At 39.1% G+C, this 20107-nt stretch overlaps 1 protein-coding gene across 7 annotated transcripts in view; it reads left to right on the plus strand.

The window, feature by feature from the left end:
• adad1 (adenosine deaminase domain containing 1 (testis-specific)) overlaps positions 1–20107 on the plus strand; it is a 95408-nt gene that overhangs the window by 31346 nt on the left and 43955 nt on the right. For all 7 annotated transcript variants that reach the window (XM_048594981.1, XM_048594989.1, XM_048595009.1 and 4 more), the window contains 2 exons: positions 5893–6019; positions 19614–19781. In XM_048594981.1, coding sequence (XP_048450938.1) covers positions 5893–6019; positions 19614–19781 — 295 coding nt within the window. The remainder of the gene's footprint in view (positions 1–5892; positions 6020–19613; positions 19782–20107) is intronic.

The raw sequence follows: 20107 nt of genomic DNA on the forward strand, positions 1-20107 counted from the left end.
GGGGGGAGGGGAGATTTTGAAACTTGTGAAATCCACATTGATACCATTGGGCTGCAGCTTGTCCTTGGGATCTTGCTTTTGAGATTGTGGACCAAGTCACGGAACACAGGTGTTCAGTTCCATCTGTGTCAAGGCTTTACACAATAAAATTGAGGCCATGTATCAAATGTGAACCGAATGGTCAGGTCCAAAAACGCCATGAGGCAGAACCTATCATCGAGACCCTCCATACAAGCTTTTTCAGCTGCTGTTAAAGCACAGACAGCTGTCGTATTGTTTTAATATTGGATTTGATAGAGTTTTACTTTATTTCTGTATTGTTTTCGCTCAAGTGGCGTAGAAGTACTGTAATTGAAAAACTACCTGATGGCTTGTCTGTGTGATAGGCCAACAGGCTGCTAACACGTAGCCAAGCTCTGTTTTTGACTGTTAAGGGACCTACATTTGTCTTCACCAAACCTTTTTTCTCTTTACGTACTTACAGAAACTTCTGTCTGTTTGTATGATCCCTGAAGCTTATTCTCATACCGTATTTTCCCTTTCTTAATCAATCCATCTGCTCTTCTTTGCTGAATTCTAAATTGTTCCAACTCCTCAGGTCTGTTGTTTTTCTGCCCACTTTATATTTTTCTTTTCCTAAGATCTAATACTATTTCTCATTTCTTTTGTAAACCATAGTTGGCCACTTCTCCAATTTTGTTTCACCAGATAAGAATGTGCAGTTGTTGTAGTTTACCCATGCGCACTCTGAATGTTTGCCATTTTCACCATTGTTCCTTTAAGTAATGTTTCCCAAATCTAACATAGCCAACTTGTGCCTCAGGCCATAATAGTTTCCTCTGTTTGGATTGAGGACCCTTGTCTCAGAACCAACTATGTCACTCTCCATCTTTAATGAAGAATTCCATCATATTATGGTCATTCATCCCCAAAGGGCCTCCCAACTAGATTGTTCTTAGTTTTGGGGTGTATATATAATCTGTACAGATGTTTTTTGCCTCTTGTGTTTCTCACTTCTACCTATACAGATTCCACGTTATCAAAGCTAATTTCCTTCCTGACTGTTGCATTAATTTCTTGGTTAACTAGCAATACAACTCTACCGCCTTTTCCTTTTTGTGTCTCCATCTCAATGCTGAATACTCTTGATGTTCATTTCCAATCCCTGGTCACCCTGCAGCCATGTCTCTATGATCCCAACTATATCTTGCCTGTTTTCATCTATTGTGCAACTGATTTGTCCACTTTATTGCAAATGCTCAACACAGTAAGACAAAAAGCCTTAAGGCTTGTCTTTTTAATGTTTCTTGTCCTGTTCCCATTATTTTTCACTAGGCCCCATTTGATCTTATTCCTTAATTTCTCTGTCTGTCACTTTTCTCATTCCTCCTTGTCTTCCTATGACTTTGTGCATAGGTTCCCATCCTCCTGCCATTTTAGTTTAAAACCCATCCAAACATTGTAGCAAACACACTTGCCTTAGGATGTATGCCCTGCCCTATTCAGCCTGAACCAGTTCCACCCCCATCCCTCCATGCCCAGAAATCGGAAATCCTCCCCGCTTGTACTGTCTGTTCAGCCACATAGTCATCTGTTATATCTTGCTATTTCTACTCTGACAAGGACATGGTGCTGATAGTAATCCTGTGATCATTACCTTTTTTGAAGCCTTATTTCTCAACTTACTTGCTAACTCCCTATATTCTGCTTTTAGGACCGCCTCCTTTATTTTAAACCTGATGTCATTTGTACCAATGTGCACCATGACCATAATGTCCTGTAGCTGCTGTAAGACATCCTTGAACCTCGGGCCAGGGAGACAACACAACTTCCTGGAGTCTCATTTACGGCCGCAGAAACACCTGTGTATTCTTTTTTTCAGTTGAATACCCCATAACTATTACATTCCCAAACTTTCTCCTCTTCTCCTGTGCAGCAGATCTAAAGTGAAGCAACAAACTTGGCTGCTGCTGCTTTCCCTGGAAGACCATTCCCCTCAATGGTGTATCTGGTTTGCAGGAGAATCCTGCACTACTGGTCTGTTGCTCTTGTTATGCCTGGTGGTCACCTGTTCCGTTGCTTGTGGAGTCTTAACCTGCAGTATAATCACCTCTTTATCCGTGCTATTCGTGATACTCTGCACCATGCTGATGCTCCACAGTACTCCAGCTCCAAAATCTGGGTTGTCAGGAGCTGTAGCTGCAGACACCTCCAGCACACACGCTGGCTATGGGTACTGGAAATCTTCCCAGCTTTCCACAGAGAACAGAAAGAGCTCACCATGGCTTTGAGCTCTCCTACAATGATTTACCCCTTTAAATTGAAACTTTTGGAAGAAGTTTTAAGATCAAACTTATCAGTTAGTCTAGGGCCGTCATTCCCTGGTCCTTGTTACTATACAATATAATCCTCACAGACTATCAACTGTAAAAAAGAATTTACAAACTAAACCACAAGAAGCAAAAGAAAAACTGTTCTCCTATGCACCAAATTTCCACTATGCTCCAAAATCCCTGATGAGCACATTCTCAGTCTGGTTCTCTTTCTTTTAACACCTATTGAGGCCCTATTCAGGTTTCAGATGATTGATAATTAATGTCATCTAAGTCAGCTACATTATTAACCTTGTAACAAGGGTACTGAACTTTTTGTTCTTTAAAAAAGAAAGACCAGTTCAATTCCCATTGCCTCCAAGTTCCCAGAAATGCGCACATGCTGGCTTTGACTCTCTCAGCAAGTTTCAAAGCTCAAACCTAAAGGACACGAGCAAGGCAGAAACGTTTAGGCAAGAATTCCTAATCTTCGACAAATGAAGACACTGTATCAGTGGGAAACAGTTAAAATTTAGGATGCTCTGGAGGCCAGAATTAGAGGAACACAGATGCGTGATGCCTTTAAATAATGTTAATAAGTGGTCCTTCAGCTGGTTATCATCACTTGTTGCGTTATGCATGTGATGAGATATACATTTGATATGCCAACCTGGAAAATGGATCCTGGAAGAGGTACAGGACTATTAAGTTAAATTTATGGTTTCAACCTTCAGCATAACCTTTTGGGCACTTGTGCCATCAGGGTTGCTTACGTTTTATGGCAGATAAGCTAGTTTTCAGCTTTTAATGGGCATGTTCTTGCTGTCTGCCATCGTTAAGACTTGGGAGGCTGTTTTGTGCTGCTTGATATAATTTCTAGGCCAAAATGTGATGAGATTAATTTCTTAAGGTAATAGTATTAAGCAAATAATAATCCTATTGTGTCATCCCAATTCTAAACAATTACAAACTTTAAGCTTTGAGTTGCATCTTGCTTAAAGTATGTATCGCTTAAAGTATGTGTTGCTTAAGTAGCCTCAGCACACGCTTATATGTATTTTAACAGTGGATTACAGTTAGTAAGATGACCAGAAAGAATAGAAGAGTACAGTAAAAGTAACAAACAGAATTTTTAGGCATTGTTTCTCCTGTGCAACACTCCCAATGTGATAGTTTAATGAAACCAGGTTAAGAGGCATCTTAAAGAAAAGGGATGTTATAATCAGTTACTAAATAGAGATTTGTGGGTTGGGCATTTTGATACATGAATAGAATGGTGATTATTGTTCTCGGAGCTCTTCTGAATGTAGAGTCAATGGCAGACAAGTGCAGGGAGAAGCTGAAGCCTTTTAGAAGTAAATGTATTATGATTGGTAGTTTTGATGTTGAACTATGAATGTAGGTGCTATTCAAATGTTGTAAATTAGTTTTTAGCTGAAGAGTTACAAGCCACGGTATTGGATTAAATAACTGTCAAGGAGATTACAGTAACAAATTGCATTTATTCACTGCTTTTAATGCAAAAAGAGTGGCCTAAGGCATAAGACAAATAATACAGAAACAAAAGTACTGAACAAAAAAACACCCTGCTAACAAGAGTAAATAAACATGGTCAGAGCTTTTAGGAGTTAGGAGAAGTTGGTTGGGGTGGGTTTTTGGCAGGGGGTGGGATACTGAAAACCAAACAGTTGAAGGCCTTGATCGCTTGTGGTGAATTAAGGTAGTGGAGAAGTACCTAAATAACTTGAGTCAGCGGAGGGGAGAGTTTGCAGATCATGCTTGGGGATACAGGATGATTAGAAAGAGAGATAGGTGCATGTGGCAATCAGAAATGCAAATGAGAGATGAGAAATTTAAATCTTGCGATTGTGGTAATGAAGCAGTTCTTAATGTAGGCAGCAGGTCTTCAGTTATGTGTTGTGTCAAGAATCTGTCAATGAATGGGTTTGCAGCAGGGCAGTTTAAACTTCAACAGTGAGTAGATGGTAAGTACCACAAAATTAGATTTTTTTTTAGCCAAAACTTGGGTTAACTTTTAAGTGAGATTGACTGTTCCTTGGGTGCATACGTTTAACAGCAAGCATTGACCTTCAGTACATATGGCATTATGTGGTTAACGGTTTCACCACATGCTTTTTTTGTTTACTCATGCAGGGTAAGTCATGAATCTTATCCAACAAGGACATGCATCTGAGTATCACAGGAAGAAGATAGTCCTGATGGTGTAGCTTTTCAAATTGTCAACAAATAACACTGGTTCACAGCTTGGCTACTTCTGGAAAAACATCTGACTCTTTTTAGTGATTTTGAACTATTCACACAGTTACTCATCTTTTAGACCTCTTCATTCAAATCACGCATATTCCTAGAGCTCCTGTCGTCTTTTCTGACAACACTGACCTCTGCCTCAAAGAGGTTTACTACTTATATTCAGGAGTTTAACAAGATCCTCTTTCCATATGTTTGTTTACACTTTGTATCTGTCAGGCATGTGGTATTTTCTTAATTTCCTTCCTGTTGATACTGCTTCCAGATCAGGATCACTAGGTCATGTGTTAATGTCTTATAAGTCATATTGTTGAGGTTTATTACAATTAAGGTTAAGAGTATACAGCTGGTGGGAATTGATTGCCTTTATGTATATATAAATATTGGACAGCTGGAAGACTGGAGGTTGTAGGATGAGAACTGTAGGACCGAGCAAGTCAATAAACTCACTCCACAATGAAAAGCTTTTACAACTGAGCTCTTTACAGTTAATACAACCTCTTAGATTCACTTGGAAACATTCTGGAAACCAATTAGATTTACAAATCTTATAAAGAAATTGCAAGTTTTCCTTGCTGTACTGCTTCCAGGTCAAAGATTGTCAAAAGATTCATAAATCACTAAAAGTATGGATTTCTGTTTACAAAGCCATATAGATAATTGGAGTTCATTTCCGGAGATTGATAATTGAAAAGCAGAGAAGATATGTTACCTTATAGAACCTTAGTTTGCACATACTTAGACTACAATGAAGCATTCTGGCCTTTATATGATTAAAAGGACATAAAGACACTGAAGAAGGTATAAAACCTGCTTTCAAGTATGATGCTAGAACTGAGATTGTAGCTGTCAAGAAGGATTGAGCAGATTAGGATACTTACCTCTAGAAGTTTAAAGGGTGAGGGGTGATCTGTGGTGATCTTAAGATTATTAAAGTTTTGCTTGAGAAAATAGAGATATTTCCACTTGTGGATGAAACCAAAACCAGGAGTTGTAAATACAACATCGTTACTAAAAATAGTAGTAGGCAATTTGGAAGAAACATCTGCCTGGAGAATGGTTAGACTATGGACCTTGCTGTCAGAATGAGTAGATGAGGTAAATAGCATAGATGCATTTAACAGGAAGCAAGATGAAGATATTAAGGAGAAATGAATACATTATATTAGCGGGGTTTGATGATGAGGTATATGGGATGACCTGTATGAAGCATCAACATTGCCATATATCTGTTCGGCCCAATTGCATTTTTTGCGTGCTATACATTCTTGTAATATTTTGCTGAGAGTAACAGTAACTTCTTAATATTTAGATGGACAGCCTTATGAAGTTGTTGCAATTGGAACAGGAGAGATGAACTGCAATGATCCTTTGTATTCTGAAGGCCGAATCGTGCATGATTCCCATGCAGTAGTTACTGCAAGACGCTCGTTATTGAGGTATAGTATCTGACTTCCTAAATTCAGAAAATTGAATGTAGACCATTTTATTGTTGGAAGTATTACAAAACATAAAAATAAAAATTGCTGTCTTTTAGTGTCTAATGGTTGCAAAAGATTATAAAACAATCAATCTGGTGTGTCATTGACAACATCAAGAAGAGACTTGTATTTTTATTACAGCTTCCACAACCTTGAGTCGCACTCCTGAAAGAGTGCTTGTACACAGGGCTGAGAAAGTGCTACACTGTTGGAGGTATTGTCTTTTGAATGAGTCCTTGAACAGTGGCTGATCACCCTGTTCAACTTGAGTTAAAAGAGCCAATGGTATGTTTTTTGAATGTGCAAAGAATTCTCCCTGGATACCCAATTCAATATTTTTCCCAAAACTGACATTACAAAATGGATGTTCTTGTTATTAGATTATTACTATTTGTCAGATCTTGCTGTATGCAAATGGCTACTGTATTTTCTATATTATAATTGACTACAGTTTAAAAAGTAGCACTTGATTGGCTGAAAATTATTTTAGAATATCTTTGGGTCACGACGGTTATATAAATGTAGTTCATTTTTTCCCTCTCAATTTAAGACAAAGGGTCTGATTTCCTTGCCTATGCAGTGATTTGGCCACAGAAAATTCAAGGATATTTAACATTTAGGAAATAAATGCATATGGAAAAAGAAGTAAGGTAGTGCTCTTAGTGAGGAACAAGATCAGTACATTAGTGAGAGAGGATCTTTGATGAAGGGATCAAGATGTTGCATCATTTTGGTAGAGCTAAGGAGCAGAAAAGGGCAATAAACGTTAATGGGAGTTGTTTATAGGCCATCAAGCAGTAATGGTGATGTTGAGCTGATTATAAATCAAGCAATTAGAGGTGTATTTTGCAGGTACAGAAATAATAGGTGACATCGATTTACAGGTGCACTGGGTAAACCTAATTGTGGAGTATGAATTTTTGGAATTGAAGAATCGACTAGGGATTGACTATTTTAGATTTAGTGTTATAATATGAAACGAGAAAAGACTAATTATTAACTTTACTGTAAAGGAGGCTTTGGGAAACTGTGACCATAATGGGATAAAGTTTCCTGTTAATTCATTCAGAAACTTTGATCTTGAATTGGAACGAAAGAAATTATGAAGGTATGAGGGTCAAGTAAGCTATGATGAATTGGGAAAGTTTATTTTAAAAGGTTTTGAAAGTAGACAGACAATAAAAGGTGTATTACATGTTTTTAAAAAAAAGTATTGTGAGATCAACAACAGATGTGCATTCCTGTATGGCTGAAACACTCAGTGAGGAAAGGTGAATCAACAATGGATAACAGAAGTTAAACACCGCATTAAATCAAAAATAGTGGCTTAGAATGCAGAAAAAGTAGTTACCTGATGTTTTTGAGCAAGTTAAAATCCAGTAAAGACTGATCAAGAACTTGAAAAGAGAATACGAATGCAATCAAAAGGCAGTGTGTAAAAGCTGCTTTAGATATGTAAAAAAATAAGCGACTAGGTAAGACAAACATGCACCCATGACAGGTGGAAACTGGACAATTTATAGTGGGGAAGAAAGAAATGACAAACTGGACAATTACTTTGTTTTTATCTTCACCGAAGAAGTTACAGAAAACTTCTCAGAAATACTAGCAACCAAGAGACTCGTGGAACTGAAATAAATTAGTATTAGTAAAGAGATTGTACTTAAAAAGTTAACTTGATTCGTAGTTTGATGAATTCTCTGGACCAGATTAGCTACATCTGAGTGAAGGTGGTGGCTATAGAAATGCTGCATTCATTGGTGATTTTATCTTTCAAATATGGGTTCTAGACAGGTTTCTGTAATCTGAAAAGTAGAAAGTATATTCCCACTGTTCAGAAAAAGAGGGGGAATGGCAAACCACAGGACTGTTAGTAGAAGACACGTTAAAATATGTTATGAAGGATGTAATAAACTGGACACTCCGAAAATAATGGTGAAATTGGGCAGAGTCAACACGGATTGATGAAAGGGAAATTGTACGTGACAGACGTTTGGTGTGTGTTTGCTGTTACTTTTAGTGTAAATAAAGGAGAGCCAGTGAGTATGGTCTATTTGAATTTTTAGGAGGCTGATAATGAGGTTCCACATAGGTTAATAAACAAAATTTGAGTGAATGGGATTGAGAGTTGGTTAACAGACAAAGCAGAGAGTAGGAATATTTCCAAATGTGTTGATGTGCCGATGTTGTAGGATTTTGAGGGGTTGTTTTTTGTCCTGGTTTCTTTTCAAGAGAGACTGGGGGCAGGTGCCAAGCAGTCAGTGAGAATGTAAACAACTTAGGGAATCTTGCGTCTTTCTTTTTAACAATAGAAGCAGCCTGAATGGGTGTGATCAGGTTCCATAGAACCAGCTAAGCTTTCAGCAGGTACTTTTGGGGTCTGGATAAAATTAAAGCTATTTTTTCCCCTCTTGGTTACAGCTAAAAGCTGTCAGTTCTCCGTGGGCTGCTGGAGTTATACGTGAGACAATTTGTGTTCTGAATTTGCCTTTTTCCAAGGGTGTGTTTATGGGATATTACTGTATTGTAACAGTTAATTAGTACATAGTTACTGTATCTATATCTATTATTCTGTTAAATTTTTCAATAGAGTTAAGCTATTCCAATTCCTTCCTTTTTATTGTTGTATTGTAACTATTGTGCATGAATAAAGTATGTTTTGCTTTAAATCTGGTAGTTTGATCAGTCAAGTTGCATCTGGAATACAACACCTTACATTTACCTTTAAAGAAAATGTTAGGGTCTAGACTATCTTCTGAATATTTTGAGGGGGTTTGGCCCGGTCTCTAACACTGATGCAAAATTAGGTGAGAATGTAAATTGTGAGGAAGATGGAAAGAGGCTAGAAGAGGACTAGGACAGACTAGGTGAATGGGCAGATAAAATTATGTGAATAAGTGCAAATTTATCCACATGCTAATAAAACCAAGCAGAATATGTCTTAAATGGAGAGGGAATTAGGAAATGTTGGTGTCAGGAGGGACCTGGGTATCCTTGTTCATAAGTCACCAAAAGCTAGTATACAGTATGATGAGCAAAACTGAAGGCAAATATGAGGTCACCAGGATGGTACAATTCTTTTACAAGGAGTGATTGAAGAGATTAAGCCTGCTTTCTCTAGAATTTGGATGGATAAGAGGTGATCTTGTTGAAACTACAAAATTCTTACAAGACATCACGGTAGAGATGTGATGTGTGCCCGAGTTTTAAACTCACCAGTCAGCAGAAATAATTGCTAAGTAAAGCGTAGAACATTTAAGACTTATGAGGAGGAATTTTGCCACTAAGGGTGGTGAATCTTTGAAATTCTGTATCCCAGATGACTGCGGAAGCTTAACCATTAATCAATAGATTTCTAAAGGTTACTGGCACTAAGAGATAAGTAGACAACACAGAGAATGGGTTGAGGTTGACGATTAGCTGTGATTTGATTGAATGATGGGTTATTCAGAGCTAAGTACTTTTTTTGCCCGTCTAAGGCTTAAAAGCCTTCTGATTCCTGCTCCCTCATCTTCCAATTTAGTTCATTAGCACTAGAAGTATTCGGTCAAGATTTGTGCAACTGAGGAGGTACTTGCATAAAATTTCATGGCACTACTGTCCAAAATTTCCATTCCCTTAATGTGAGATGACCCTTCTTGTTGAACAGTATTTTGTAAGCTAACTTTTGGATCCATTTTACCAACATCATGGGCCAAAGGGCCCGTTCCTGTGCTATACTGTTCTAACTTGCCTTGGATTCCATGGGTTCTTACCTTTTCGGCCCAGCCTTCCACGTGGGACCTTGACAAAGCTTTAACTGAAGCTCATGCAAACCACATCAACTGCACTACTCAGGTCAATGTATTTAGTCACCTTTTGAAAAAACTAGTCAGACAGGATCTCCCTGTAACAAAACCATGTTGACAATCCCCGATCAATCCCTGCCTTTCCAAGTATTGATTACTCCTGTCCTTCAGAATTTTTTTCCAATAATTTCCCTACCACTGACATCAGATTAATTGGTTTATAATTACCTGGCCTATCCCTGCTGCCTTCCTTGAACAAAGGAACCACATTAGCTATCCTCCAGTCAACTGGCACTTCACTTCTGGCCAGCAAATTATTAAATATATTCCCCAAGGTCCCAGCAATGTCCTCCCTTGCCTTCTAAAGCAGCCTGGGATACATCTCAGGATCAGGGTATTTATGCATTTTTGTGCCCACTAAAACATCTAACACCTCCTTGTTAAACTTGACATGTTCTAGAACCTCACCATCCCAACTGAAGTCCCCAGCCACACTGCCTTTCTCCTTTGAATATAGATTAGAAGTATGCATTTAAGACCTTACCATATCCCCTAGCTCCATTTACAGGTTGCCCCTTTGGTCTGTAATAAGTCCCACTCTTTCCTTTGTAATCCTCTTACTGTTAATGTATTTATAAATAAGTCTTGGCGTTTTCCATGATCCCATCTCCCAAAGATATTTTGTAGCCCCTCTTTCCCCTACTAATTTTCTTTATAAGCAGCCTCCTATATGCTCTATACTTTTGAAGGGCTTTCCCTGTTTTTAATGTACTGTATCTGACATATGCCTTCTTCCTGTTCTTTATCAAAATCTTTATCCCTTGATATTCAACATTCCCTGGACTTGCTGCCACTGCCACTGCCCTTGCCCTTCACTCTTAGAGGAACACACTAGCTCTGAATTCTCTCTGTACCACTATTAAAAGACTTGTTAGACTCTCTCTGGACTGACCAGGCAATATTTAGCTCCCGTTTGGGGTAGATCATGACCCAGTCTGATACTGTAAACAGGTGATACTGAGTCAGGAATCCATTTTGGTCCTCCCTTGGATTGCACCCGAGCAAGCTATCTAGTAATATAAAAACTGATAGTAAAAGTTACTACTTGTCGTTAAATAGGAAATGAATAACTAAAGCTAGTGTTGATGCTCTTGCAGCAAGTCCATCAAGTTGATATTGGAAAACAAAAATATGGTGACGGTGTTTTGTCAAGTATTTTGTTTGTTCACTGTCGAAGACTTGGGAAACTTTTCAGAAATACCTGAAAAATCAAGAATTTAAGGAAGGGAGAAAGATAAAACAGTAAACATGATGGAAAAGGTGTTGGAAAATCAATTGGACCTAAAAAATTGACTAGCCTTATTCTCTTTCCCTTCTGTCCTCTGCAATAAAAAAAAGTCATCCTAATATCCACCTTGTCAAATACCCTAAGCATCTTGTATGTTACAGTAAGATGACCTCTCATTCTTGTAAGTAGTCAAAACTTGTTCAGCCTTTCTTTTATAAAAACACTCATGCCAGGCATGGATCAAATGGACCTTCTGTAAGCTTTTTTGCAGTACAATTATGTCCTCCTTCAAGTAAGGAGACCAAAACTGTACATAGTATTACTGGTGTGACAGCTTCAATAAAATCTCTCTCCATTTATATTCCATCCCCCTTGCAATAAACATCACCATTTGATTTGCCTTACTAAAACACTTGCTGGACCTGCATCCTAATGTTTTGTGATTCATGTACCAGGCCACTCCAATATCTCTCAATCTCAGTGTTTTGCAGTCTCTCTCCATTTACATAGTGTACTGATTTTCTGTCCTTCTGGCCAAAATGAACAAGTTCACATTTTTTCCACATTGATATGTTTTGGAGAGGGCAGAAGCAGAAGAGAACAGGACTAGCAGGGGGGCTAATATATTTTCCAGAACCTTTTCCATGATGGTTTTGTATATTTCTCTCTTCCTTTCACTCTTGATTTTTCAAGCATCTCTAGGAAGTTTCTCACTTCTTCTATTTCTTTGTGGATTACCATGTGTGTTTTAATTTATTTAATTTCAATCTTATCCCCACATCATTTTCTTCACATGGTCTCTTTTTCTCATTTGTTCTTGTCTCAGCACAATGTACTTCTGAATTCCTACTGCTCATCCTTCTTAAAATTTCCTGCTGCCTTATCAATTATATTTAGTTTTTATTTTCCAGTGTCTTTACTAGTTCCATTATTGTCTCCATAGATTTTTATTCACTGTATTACCTTGGTCTTTATTTCACTTGTGTCTCTCTCAATTGTCATCCTTAACCATTTTATGTTGCAGCTACTTCTCTTTTATCTGTTGTTGAATGTTTCCATTTGTAGTTGTAGCAGTGATTCTTCTCTCCCATAACAAAGTAAAATTTCCACTCCCTTTACACTTTGTGTCCTTGTGTCTTGAAGATTTATTTGAGGATAATTACAATCTCTGGTTCCTATTGACCTTTGTCTTATGTCCATTTTGTAGATTTGCTTAAATATTTATCATTTTCTTCCCCCATAGATGATCTGTTGTATACATCGATAGCCATGAGCAATCCCGTTTTGTTCTCTATCTAATCTACATGGATTCAGTTGCTATCTTAACTACCATTTGTGTTCTACTATTGTCCTTTTATTAATCTATTGCTGTGATGTTGCCTCTGATCAGTACAGTAGTTCTTTCCCTTCCTCTTCCTCCCCTACCCTTCAGGGTCTTTTTAAAAAAAAAAAGTGCTGTAAAGGGATACAGCATGAGTTCCAATTCTGCAAAAAAAAACTATGATTTTTACCCTCTTCCTTGGCCAAATCATCAAAATTTTCAAGTTTGCTTTGAGCATTCCCATTAAAGTTTATTATATATCATAAAGACCATAAGACATTGGAACAGAGTTAGGCTATTTGCTCGTTCTTTTATTCTATCATGGCTGATATGTTTCTCAACCCCATCCTCTGTCTTCTCCCCATAACTCTGATCCCCTTACCAATTAAGAGCCTATCTATCTCTGTCTTAAATACACTCAATGACTTGATGTCCACAACCCTCTGTGGCAGTGAGTTCCATAGAATCACCACCCTCTGCTGTAGAAATTCCTCCATTTTGGTTCTAAAATGTCGTCTGTCCATTCGGGCTGTGCCGACAGGTCTTAGTCTCTCCTATTTGTGGAAATGTCTTCTCCACATCCACTATAACCAGGCTTCTTGGTATTCTGTAAATTTCAATCAGATTTCCCCTCATCCTTCTAAACACCATTGCTTACAGACCCAGAATCCTCAACTATTTCTCATATGACAAGCCCTTCATCCTGGGATTATTCTTGTAAACCACTTCTGGACCCCCTCTAAGGCCAGCGCATTCTTCCTTCGATATGGAGCCCAAAACTGCTCGGAATATTCCAACAGCAGTTTGACCAGAGCCTTATACAGCCTCAGCAGTACATTTCTGCTCTTGTATTCTAGCCCCCTTGAAATGACTGCTAACATTGTATTTGCCTTCCAAACTGCCAGCTGAACCTGCATGTTAACCTGAGGAGAATCCTGCACTGGGATTCCCCAAGTCCCTTTGCGCTTCAGGTTTCTGAAGTCTTTCTCTGATTAGAAATACTCCAAGCCTCCTCTTCCTACCAAAGTGCATAACCTCACACTTACCCATATTGTACTCTATCTACCACTTCTTCTTTGTCATTCTCTTAGCTTGTCCAAAGCCTTCTGCAGCCTCCCCATCTCCTCAACACTATCTGTCCCTCCACCTATCTTTGTTTTATCTGCAAACTTAGCAGGAATGCCCTCATTTCCTTTGTCTAGATCGTTAATCTATAACGTGAATAGTTGTAGTCCTAACATGAGCCCCTGCCGAACACGACTTGTTACCAGCTGCCACCCTGCTAATGCTGCATTGTCATCATTAATATGAATAAACCTCTCCTCAATCGTTTAGGGTTGGTCGTTCATGTCATCATTATGTGACTTTATGTGGCCGGCTTTTCATCGTGGAGGTGAGAGTCAGACATGTTTCTGACCTTGCAATTCCTACCTCCTTCCTGGCAGGGCTGGTTGGCTTAATTTTTGTCCAGTCTGGAGTCACACCTGCTGCCAGGAAGTGGAGGCTGGCTGTTACTGAAGCATCCAGATTAAATGCCGCCTCTGTTTGCAGATACATCTGATTTAGGTCTGCAGATTAGTGTAAAGCCCCCACCCTCATCTCTCATACTCCCCTCCGTCTCCAAAAAAATCTGTCAGACCCCTTAACTTCAATTTATGGTACAGTGAAAAGGCTATACGTAAACTTGGAGGTCGAGGCGGGAATATGAAGGGCTCCCTACATGCCACGAGTCTGCATGACTAAATACCCTCCCTGCCTCCAAGCCCAACATCATTGAAATAGCCTTTGTGTCTGTCCTCACTGAAGACAGAACAAGTTGCATGTCAAAAATAGAAGATAACCTAGAGGCTTAAAACTTAAGAATATTAATTGGTATAAGCAGAGAAAAAGGTTGGAGGAATTTTAAGAAACTAAAACCTAACAAATTCCCAGGGTCCTGGCAACCTTATCATAGGGATCTAAGAGAGAACTGCTAAGGTCGAGGATGTGCTTTTCAAGGAAGGAGGGATAGAAGACACAGGACAACACACTAGTTGGCCTGACCTGAGTCGTTGGGAAATCCTGGAATCTGTTACTGGGGCAGTTTTAACTCTGTACTTGTTTGAACTAATCAGTGCCTTTCTAAGTTAACATGCTTTTACAAAAGGGAAATGAGAGTTTTTTGAGGATGTAACTAGTGGAGTAGATAAAAGAGAATCAATGGAAGTTTTACACCTAGATTTCCAAAACGTCTTTGCTAAAGGACCATACAAAAGGTGAATTAAATAAGATATGGGGTTAGGGGTATTATATCACCATGCATAAGGAATTCTTTAATAGTCAGGAAGCAAGGAGTACATAAGACAAGACATGTTCAAGTAAATAGGCTGAGATGACTGGACTCCTGGAGTTTCAGCTAATTATGGCTTATATAAATAACTTCGAGACGACTGTTATTTTGACCAACTTTGATGACACAAAGCTAGGTAATGTAAGCCGTGAAGAGGACACAGGCTGTGAGGAGATTTAGGCACACAAACCCAATAGACAACAAGTCATAAGATGAAATATATCCTGGGTAAGTGAGATTTTTGTCATGAGAATAGAAAAGTAAATTTTCTTTTAGGACTGATGTTCCGATGGGATGCATGTATTTGCACAAAAAATGTAAAAAATTATGACAAGTACAGCAAACAATTAGGAAGGCAAAAGGCATTTTGACCTTTACTGCAGGGGTATTAAGAGTACCAGAACAGAAATGTCCTGCTGCAGTTGTACGCTGTCTTGGTAACATGTTTTGGAAGATGATGGCTTAGTGGTATTACTACTAGACCATTAATCCAGAGATCCAGGAAATGTCCTGGGTTCGAATCGTGCCAAGGCATATTCAAACAAGTCTGGAATCAAGAGACTAATGATGACCATGATATGACTGTCGATTGTCAGAAAACCCATCTGGTTCACCATTGTCCTTTAGGGAAGGAAACTGCCGTCCTTAACCGGTGTGGCCTACGTATGACTCCAGTCCCACAGCAATCTAATTTCCAACTTGTGTAATTTGGAATGGACAATAAATGGTGCCAAAATGAAGATTTACATGTTTGGTCCCTGGAGTGAGGATGTTGTCCTATGTTGAGAGTCTCAAGAAAATTGGGCCTTTATTCTCTGAAGTTTGAAAGAAATGAGGGTAGATTCTGAGAGATATTGGCACAGGTCAGGGAATCTAAATCATAAGGACAGAATCTCAGGATAAGGAGACAAACCTTTAAAGCTGAATTGAGGAGAAATTGCCTTGTTCAAAAGGTTGCAAGTCTTTTGGAATTCTTTTATCCCCACAGGCTTTTTCTCCCCCTCATTCTTCTGGGAAATGTGGGTATTGCTGCATAAGCCAGCACTTATTTTCCATCCCTAAGTGCCCTTGAGACAGTAGTGGTGAGCTGTGTTTGAGGATTTTGACCCAGTGACATTAAAGGAACGGTGATATATTTCCAAATCAGGATCGTATGTGGCTTGGAGGGCAACTTGCAGGAGGTGGCATTCTCATGCATCTGTTCTTCTTAGTAGTAGAGCTCAAGGTTTAGAAGGGGCTGTCGAAGTGGTGAATTTCTGTTTGCTCCATTCTCAAATACATTTAAGGGCAGGCTGAACATAGATTTGGAACCTCCGGTAATTAGGGGATAAGGGGGCTGACCAGAAATGACGAATGGAAGCCTGAGATTAACCCAGAGTGTATTTGAATGGCAGAGCAGGCTTGATGAGCTGAATCATCAACTCTTGCTCCTATTACTTGTGTTCTTGGGATTGGACGGAAACTTGAAGTTAAAGCAGAATATCACGTGTGATCTTTTTAAGTGGTCGAGCAAGTTTACTTGCCAAAAGGTCTGCTGTTGCTCCTTTTTCTTAAACTGCCAGCAATTGAACATAATGTATCAGATGCATTTGCAGGGCTTCCATAATCTTTAAAGAGCATTTGTCACCCATCTCATTTCCTTCATGAATCCTTAAGGGGAGTGTGAGTAATAAACTTTTTTCAAATACTTTGTAGCAAAACAAACCAATGTCCCTAAGTGGGATTACTCGGCAAGTCTGACAGCCTCTGGGGAGAGCAACATTTTAACTTGGTGCCCTTTCAACAGACCTGACAAAAGTTGGAGATGTAATAGTGGATAGCACAAAATGACGGGCAGGTCTATGATACAGAGGTAAACAGGCGAGTTTGAACGCAAGACTCCTATAGTGCCAAATAAAATGGAGATAGTGCAGAAAAAGAAACAACAAATGTGCTGAGTGCAGCTGTGCTGCTGTCAGAAAGTAAAACAAAGAAAACCAAACATGCAAAGAAAAGGAAACAAAATAGAGGGCAGAGTTATAACTAAAATTGTTGAATGCAGTGTTGAATCCAGAAGGCTGTAAATTGTGCTATTAATGAGGTGTTGTTCCTCAAGCTAGTATTGAGCTTCACTGCCCTTGTCCTGTTTCACCATTCCAAAGATGTTAGCATAAGAGCAAGGTGGACAAGCCACTAAATTCTCATGCTTGTGGACTGAATGGAGCTGTTTCACAAAGTCGTAATCCACTCTGCATTTGAGCTCCAGTGTAGAGGAGACCACAGTGAATCAAACAGCAAATACAATTAACTAAACTGAAAGTAGTACAGCTCCAAAAGGTGTGCTTAAATCCTTGGGATGAGTTGAAAATGCAGCTGTTTCACCTCCTGCATTTGAACAGAAAGGTGCTTGGGAGGTCAATGTTGTTTTGGCATAAGAGGAGTGAAATTGGGTGTTGTGGGTGGAGTGACCCCTTCAGAATCCTAAAAGAAGAGTGGAAGATCTGTTGGGAGCTGACAAGTTATGATCCATTGAACAGAGATCAGCGAGAAGATATGTATCCTGTGTGGCTTAATTGCAGGAGACAGAGTGGTGGTGGAGGGTTGCTTTTCAGACTGGAGGCCTGTCACCAGCAGTATTCCACAGGGTCTGAGGAGGGGTCACTGGACCTGAAACGTTAACTCTGTCTTTTTCCTTCACAGATGCTGCCAGACCTGCTGAGCTTTTCCAGCAACTTTGTTGATGTTCCACAGGGATCGATTCTAGGTCCTCTTTTGTTTGTAATTTATATAAATGATTGGATGAGAGTATAGAGGGTATAGTAAGTAAGTTTGCAGATGACACCAAAATTGGTGGCATAGTAGACCGTGAAGGTTTTTCAAGATTACAAAGGGATCTTGATTAAATGGGTCAATGGGCTGAAAAATGGCAGGTAGAGTTCAATCTGGATAAATGCAAGGTATTGCATTTTAGTACAACAAATAAGGGTAGGGCTTATACAATTAATGATAGGGCCTTGGGAAGTATTGTCGAATAGAGGGACCCAGGGGTGCAGGTACATAATTCTTTGAAGTTTATGTGGCATATTGACTGAATGGTAAAAAGGCATTTGGCACACTTGCTTTAATTGCACAGTCCTTTGAATATAGGAATTATGAAGTCATGTTGAGGTTGTACAGGACTTTGGTGAGGCCTCTTCTGGAATATTGTGTCCAGTTTTGGTCGCCCAGTTATAGGGAGGATACTATTAAGCTGGAGAGGATTCAGAAGAGACTTACCAGGATGTTGCCAGGTACCGAAGGCTTGAGTTATAGAGAAAGGCTGGGACTTTTTTCACTGGAGTGTAGGAGGTTGAGAGGTGACCTGATAAAAGTTTATAAAATAATGAAGGTTATAGATAGGAAAAAGACAACTAAGATGTGGGACTTCAAGACTAGGGAGCACATTTTTAAGGTGAGAGGAGAGAGATTTGAAAAAGACATGAGGGAAAAGTTTTTTTACACAGATGGTGGTTCGCGTGTGGAATGAACTTCCTCAGGAAGTGGTGGATGTGGGTACAATTGCAAACGTTTAAAAGACATTTGGATAAGTACATGAAGCGCGTAAGTAGAGGGATATGGGCCAGGAGCAGGCAGGTGGAACTGGTTGGACTGAAGGGTCTGTTTCCGTGCTCTGATTCTGTGGCTTGGGGATGGGAGAGAGAGAACATTGATGTTGGAAATGTGATAGTTGAGACCCCTGCCACTCCTTGGTTAAAGAAAAATGAAGACCCCTCAGAAGCACCAATGCAATCTTCCTTTCAAGTGCCATGTGAAACACACTCCCTGCTGTCCAAGCACCAAATACTACAGCAGTTACTTGACAACTTCCAAGGTTTTCTGCTGCTTTAGAATGTGGTGCATTATTCATTGAGAGTGCCAAATACAGAATTGGCAATCACCTTTGCAGAACGTCTGTCCACAAACATGTCTTTGAGCTTCGTGTCCTTGCAATCCATGCTGACATGCCAATCTCCTTGGCCTACTGTACCAGTGAAACACCAGTATAATATAGTATATCATCTTCCAATTGCATGCTTAACAATTTCAGAACTGAATCTCTGCAGCCTTCCTTTATTTTTGCTTTCAGTCAGCAGCACATCTGCTCTAAGCATATCTTTTACTTTAGCCCCATCACAAATCCCTTTGGCCCTGGTAACATTAACTCTCCTATTATTCACTTTCTGCCATCTTCCATTCTAGAATAGACCTTTTGTTCTTTCCAGCCGTTCCTTACTCAAAAACTGTTCTATTTTTAACGTTGCCTAGCCTTTGAAAAAGGTTATTCACAAGCCTGAAGTGTTAATTCTGCTTCCTTCCCAACAGAAGCTGCCTGACCTGAGTGGCCAATATTTTCTGTTTTTATTTCAAATTTCCAGCATCCACTGTGTTCTGCTTTTTGATCCCAAAATAGAGCTCTTGCTGATGCAGAAGTGTGTTTGATCACATGAGGAATTCCACTGTCCGAGATGAATTTTCTTTGTTGCTTCCTCTGGTAGCCCTGTATTGATGCATTCCAGTGTGTGAAAGGTGTCCCTCAGAAGAGAACCTTGGAAGGTGACTCGTGTTCCAGTTAATGTGATATAAATTATTATAACACGCATCACTTGTTTTTGTGGCAAGTGTACTTGTACTTTTGCAGCATACTAGGTTTCTCTGCAGCAGTTTGTTAAGACATTATTTCATGGTTTCTATAACCCATTAATTTAACTTGTTATTTTTTAGTGACCAAAGTACAGGCAGATTTTATTGCATTAGAATTTCTTTACATGAATGAATAGGGTATTTATATGTATCCATGTACTTTCTAGGTATCTTTACAGGCACCTTCTTATGTTCTACAACAAAAATCCTGATGTGGTAAACCAGTCTATTTTTTGTATCGACTCTGGAAGGAAAGTTATTACTGTAAAGGATCGTACTAACTTTCACCTTTATCTGAATCAACTGCCAAAAGGAGCTGCACAGATAAAACAGTTGTAAGTTAGCAAGGTGGTGTTTTGAGTTAGTCTAATGTTGAGTTGGTGTGAATACATGCATAAAGTATTGCACATTGTATAAGAATGATATTTGTTTTTTAAGTCTAGGTTCCAAACAGTGACTAGCTTGGGGGAGTGGGTGTCATTGTCCTAAAACACCACAAAACAATTTTATTTGCCTACGTTTAGAACATGTGCAATGAATGTAAAAAACACGTATAATATTTTGAATATTTTACATCCTTCATATTCTGTTTCTAATACTGAGTTGCTGATAATTTCATAATATAAAGTTTTCAAATCTGACAGCAAATTAGACTGTATTC

This window comes from Rhincodon typus, chromosome 1 (genome assembly GCF_021869965.1).
Source record: "Rhincodon typus isolate 14 chromosome 1, sRhiTyp1.1, whole genome shotgun sequence".
In the NCBI taxonomy this organism is placed as follows: domain Eukaryota; kingdom Metazoa; phylum Chordata; class Chondrichthyes; order Orectolobiformes; family Rhincodontidae; genus Rhincodon; species Rhincodon typus.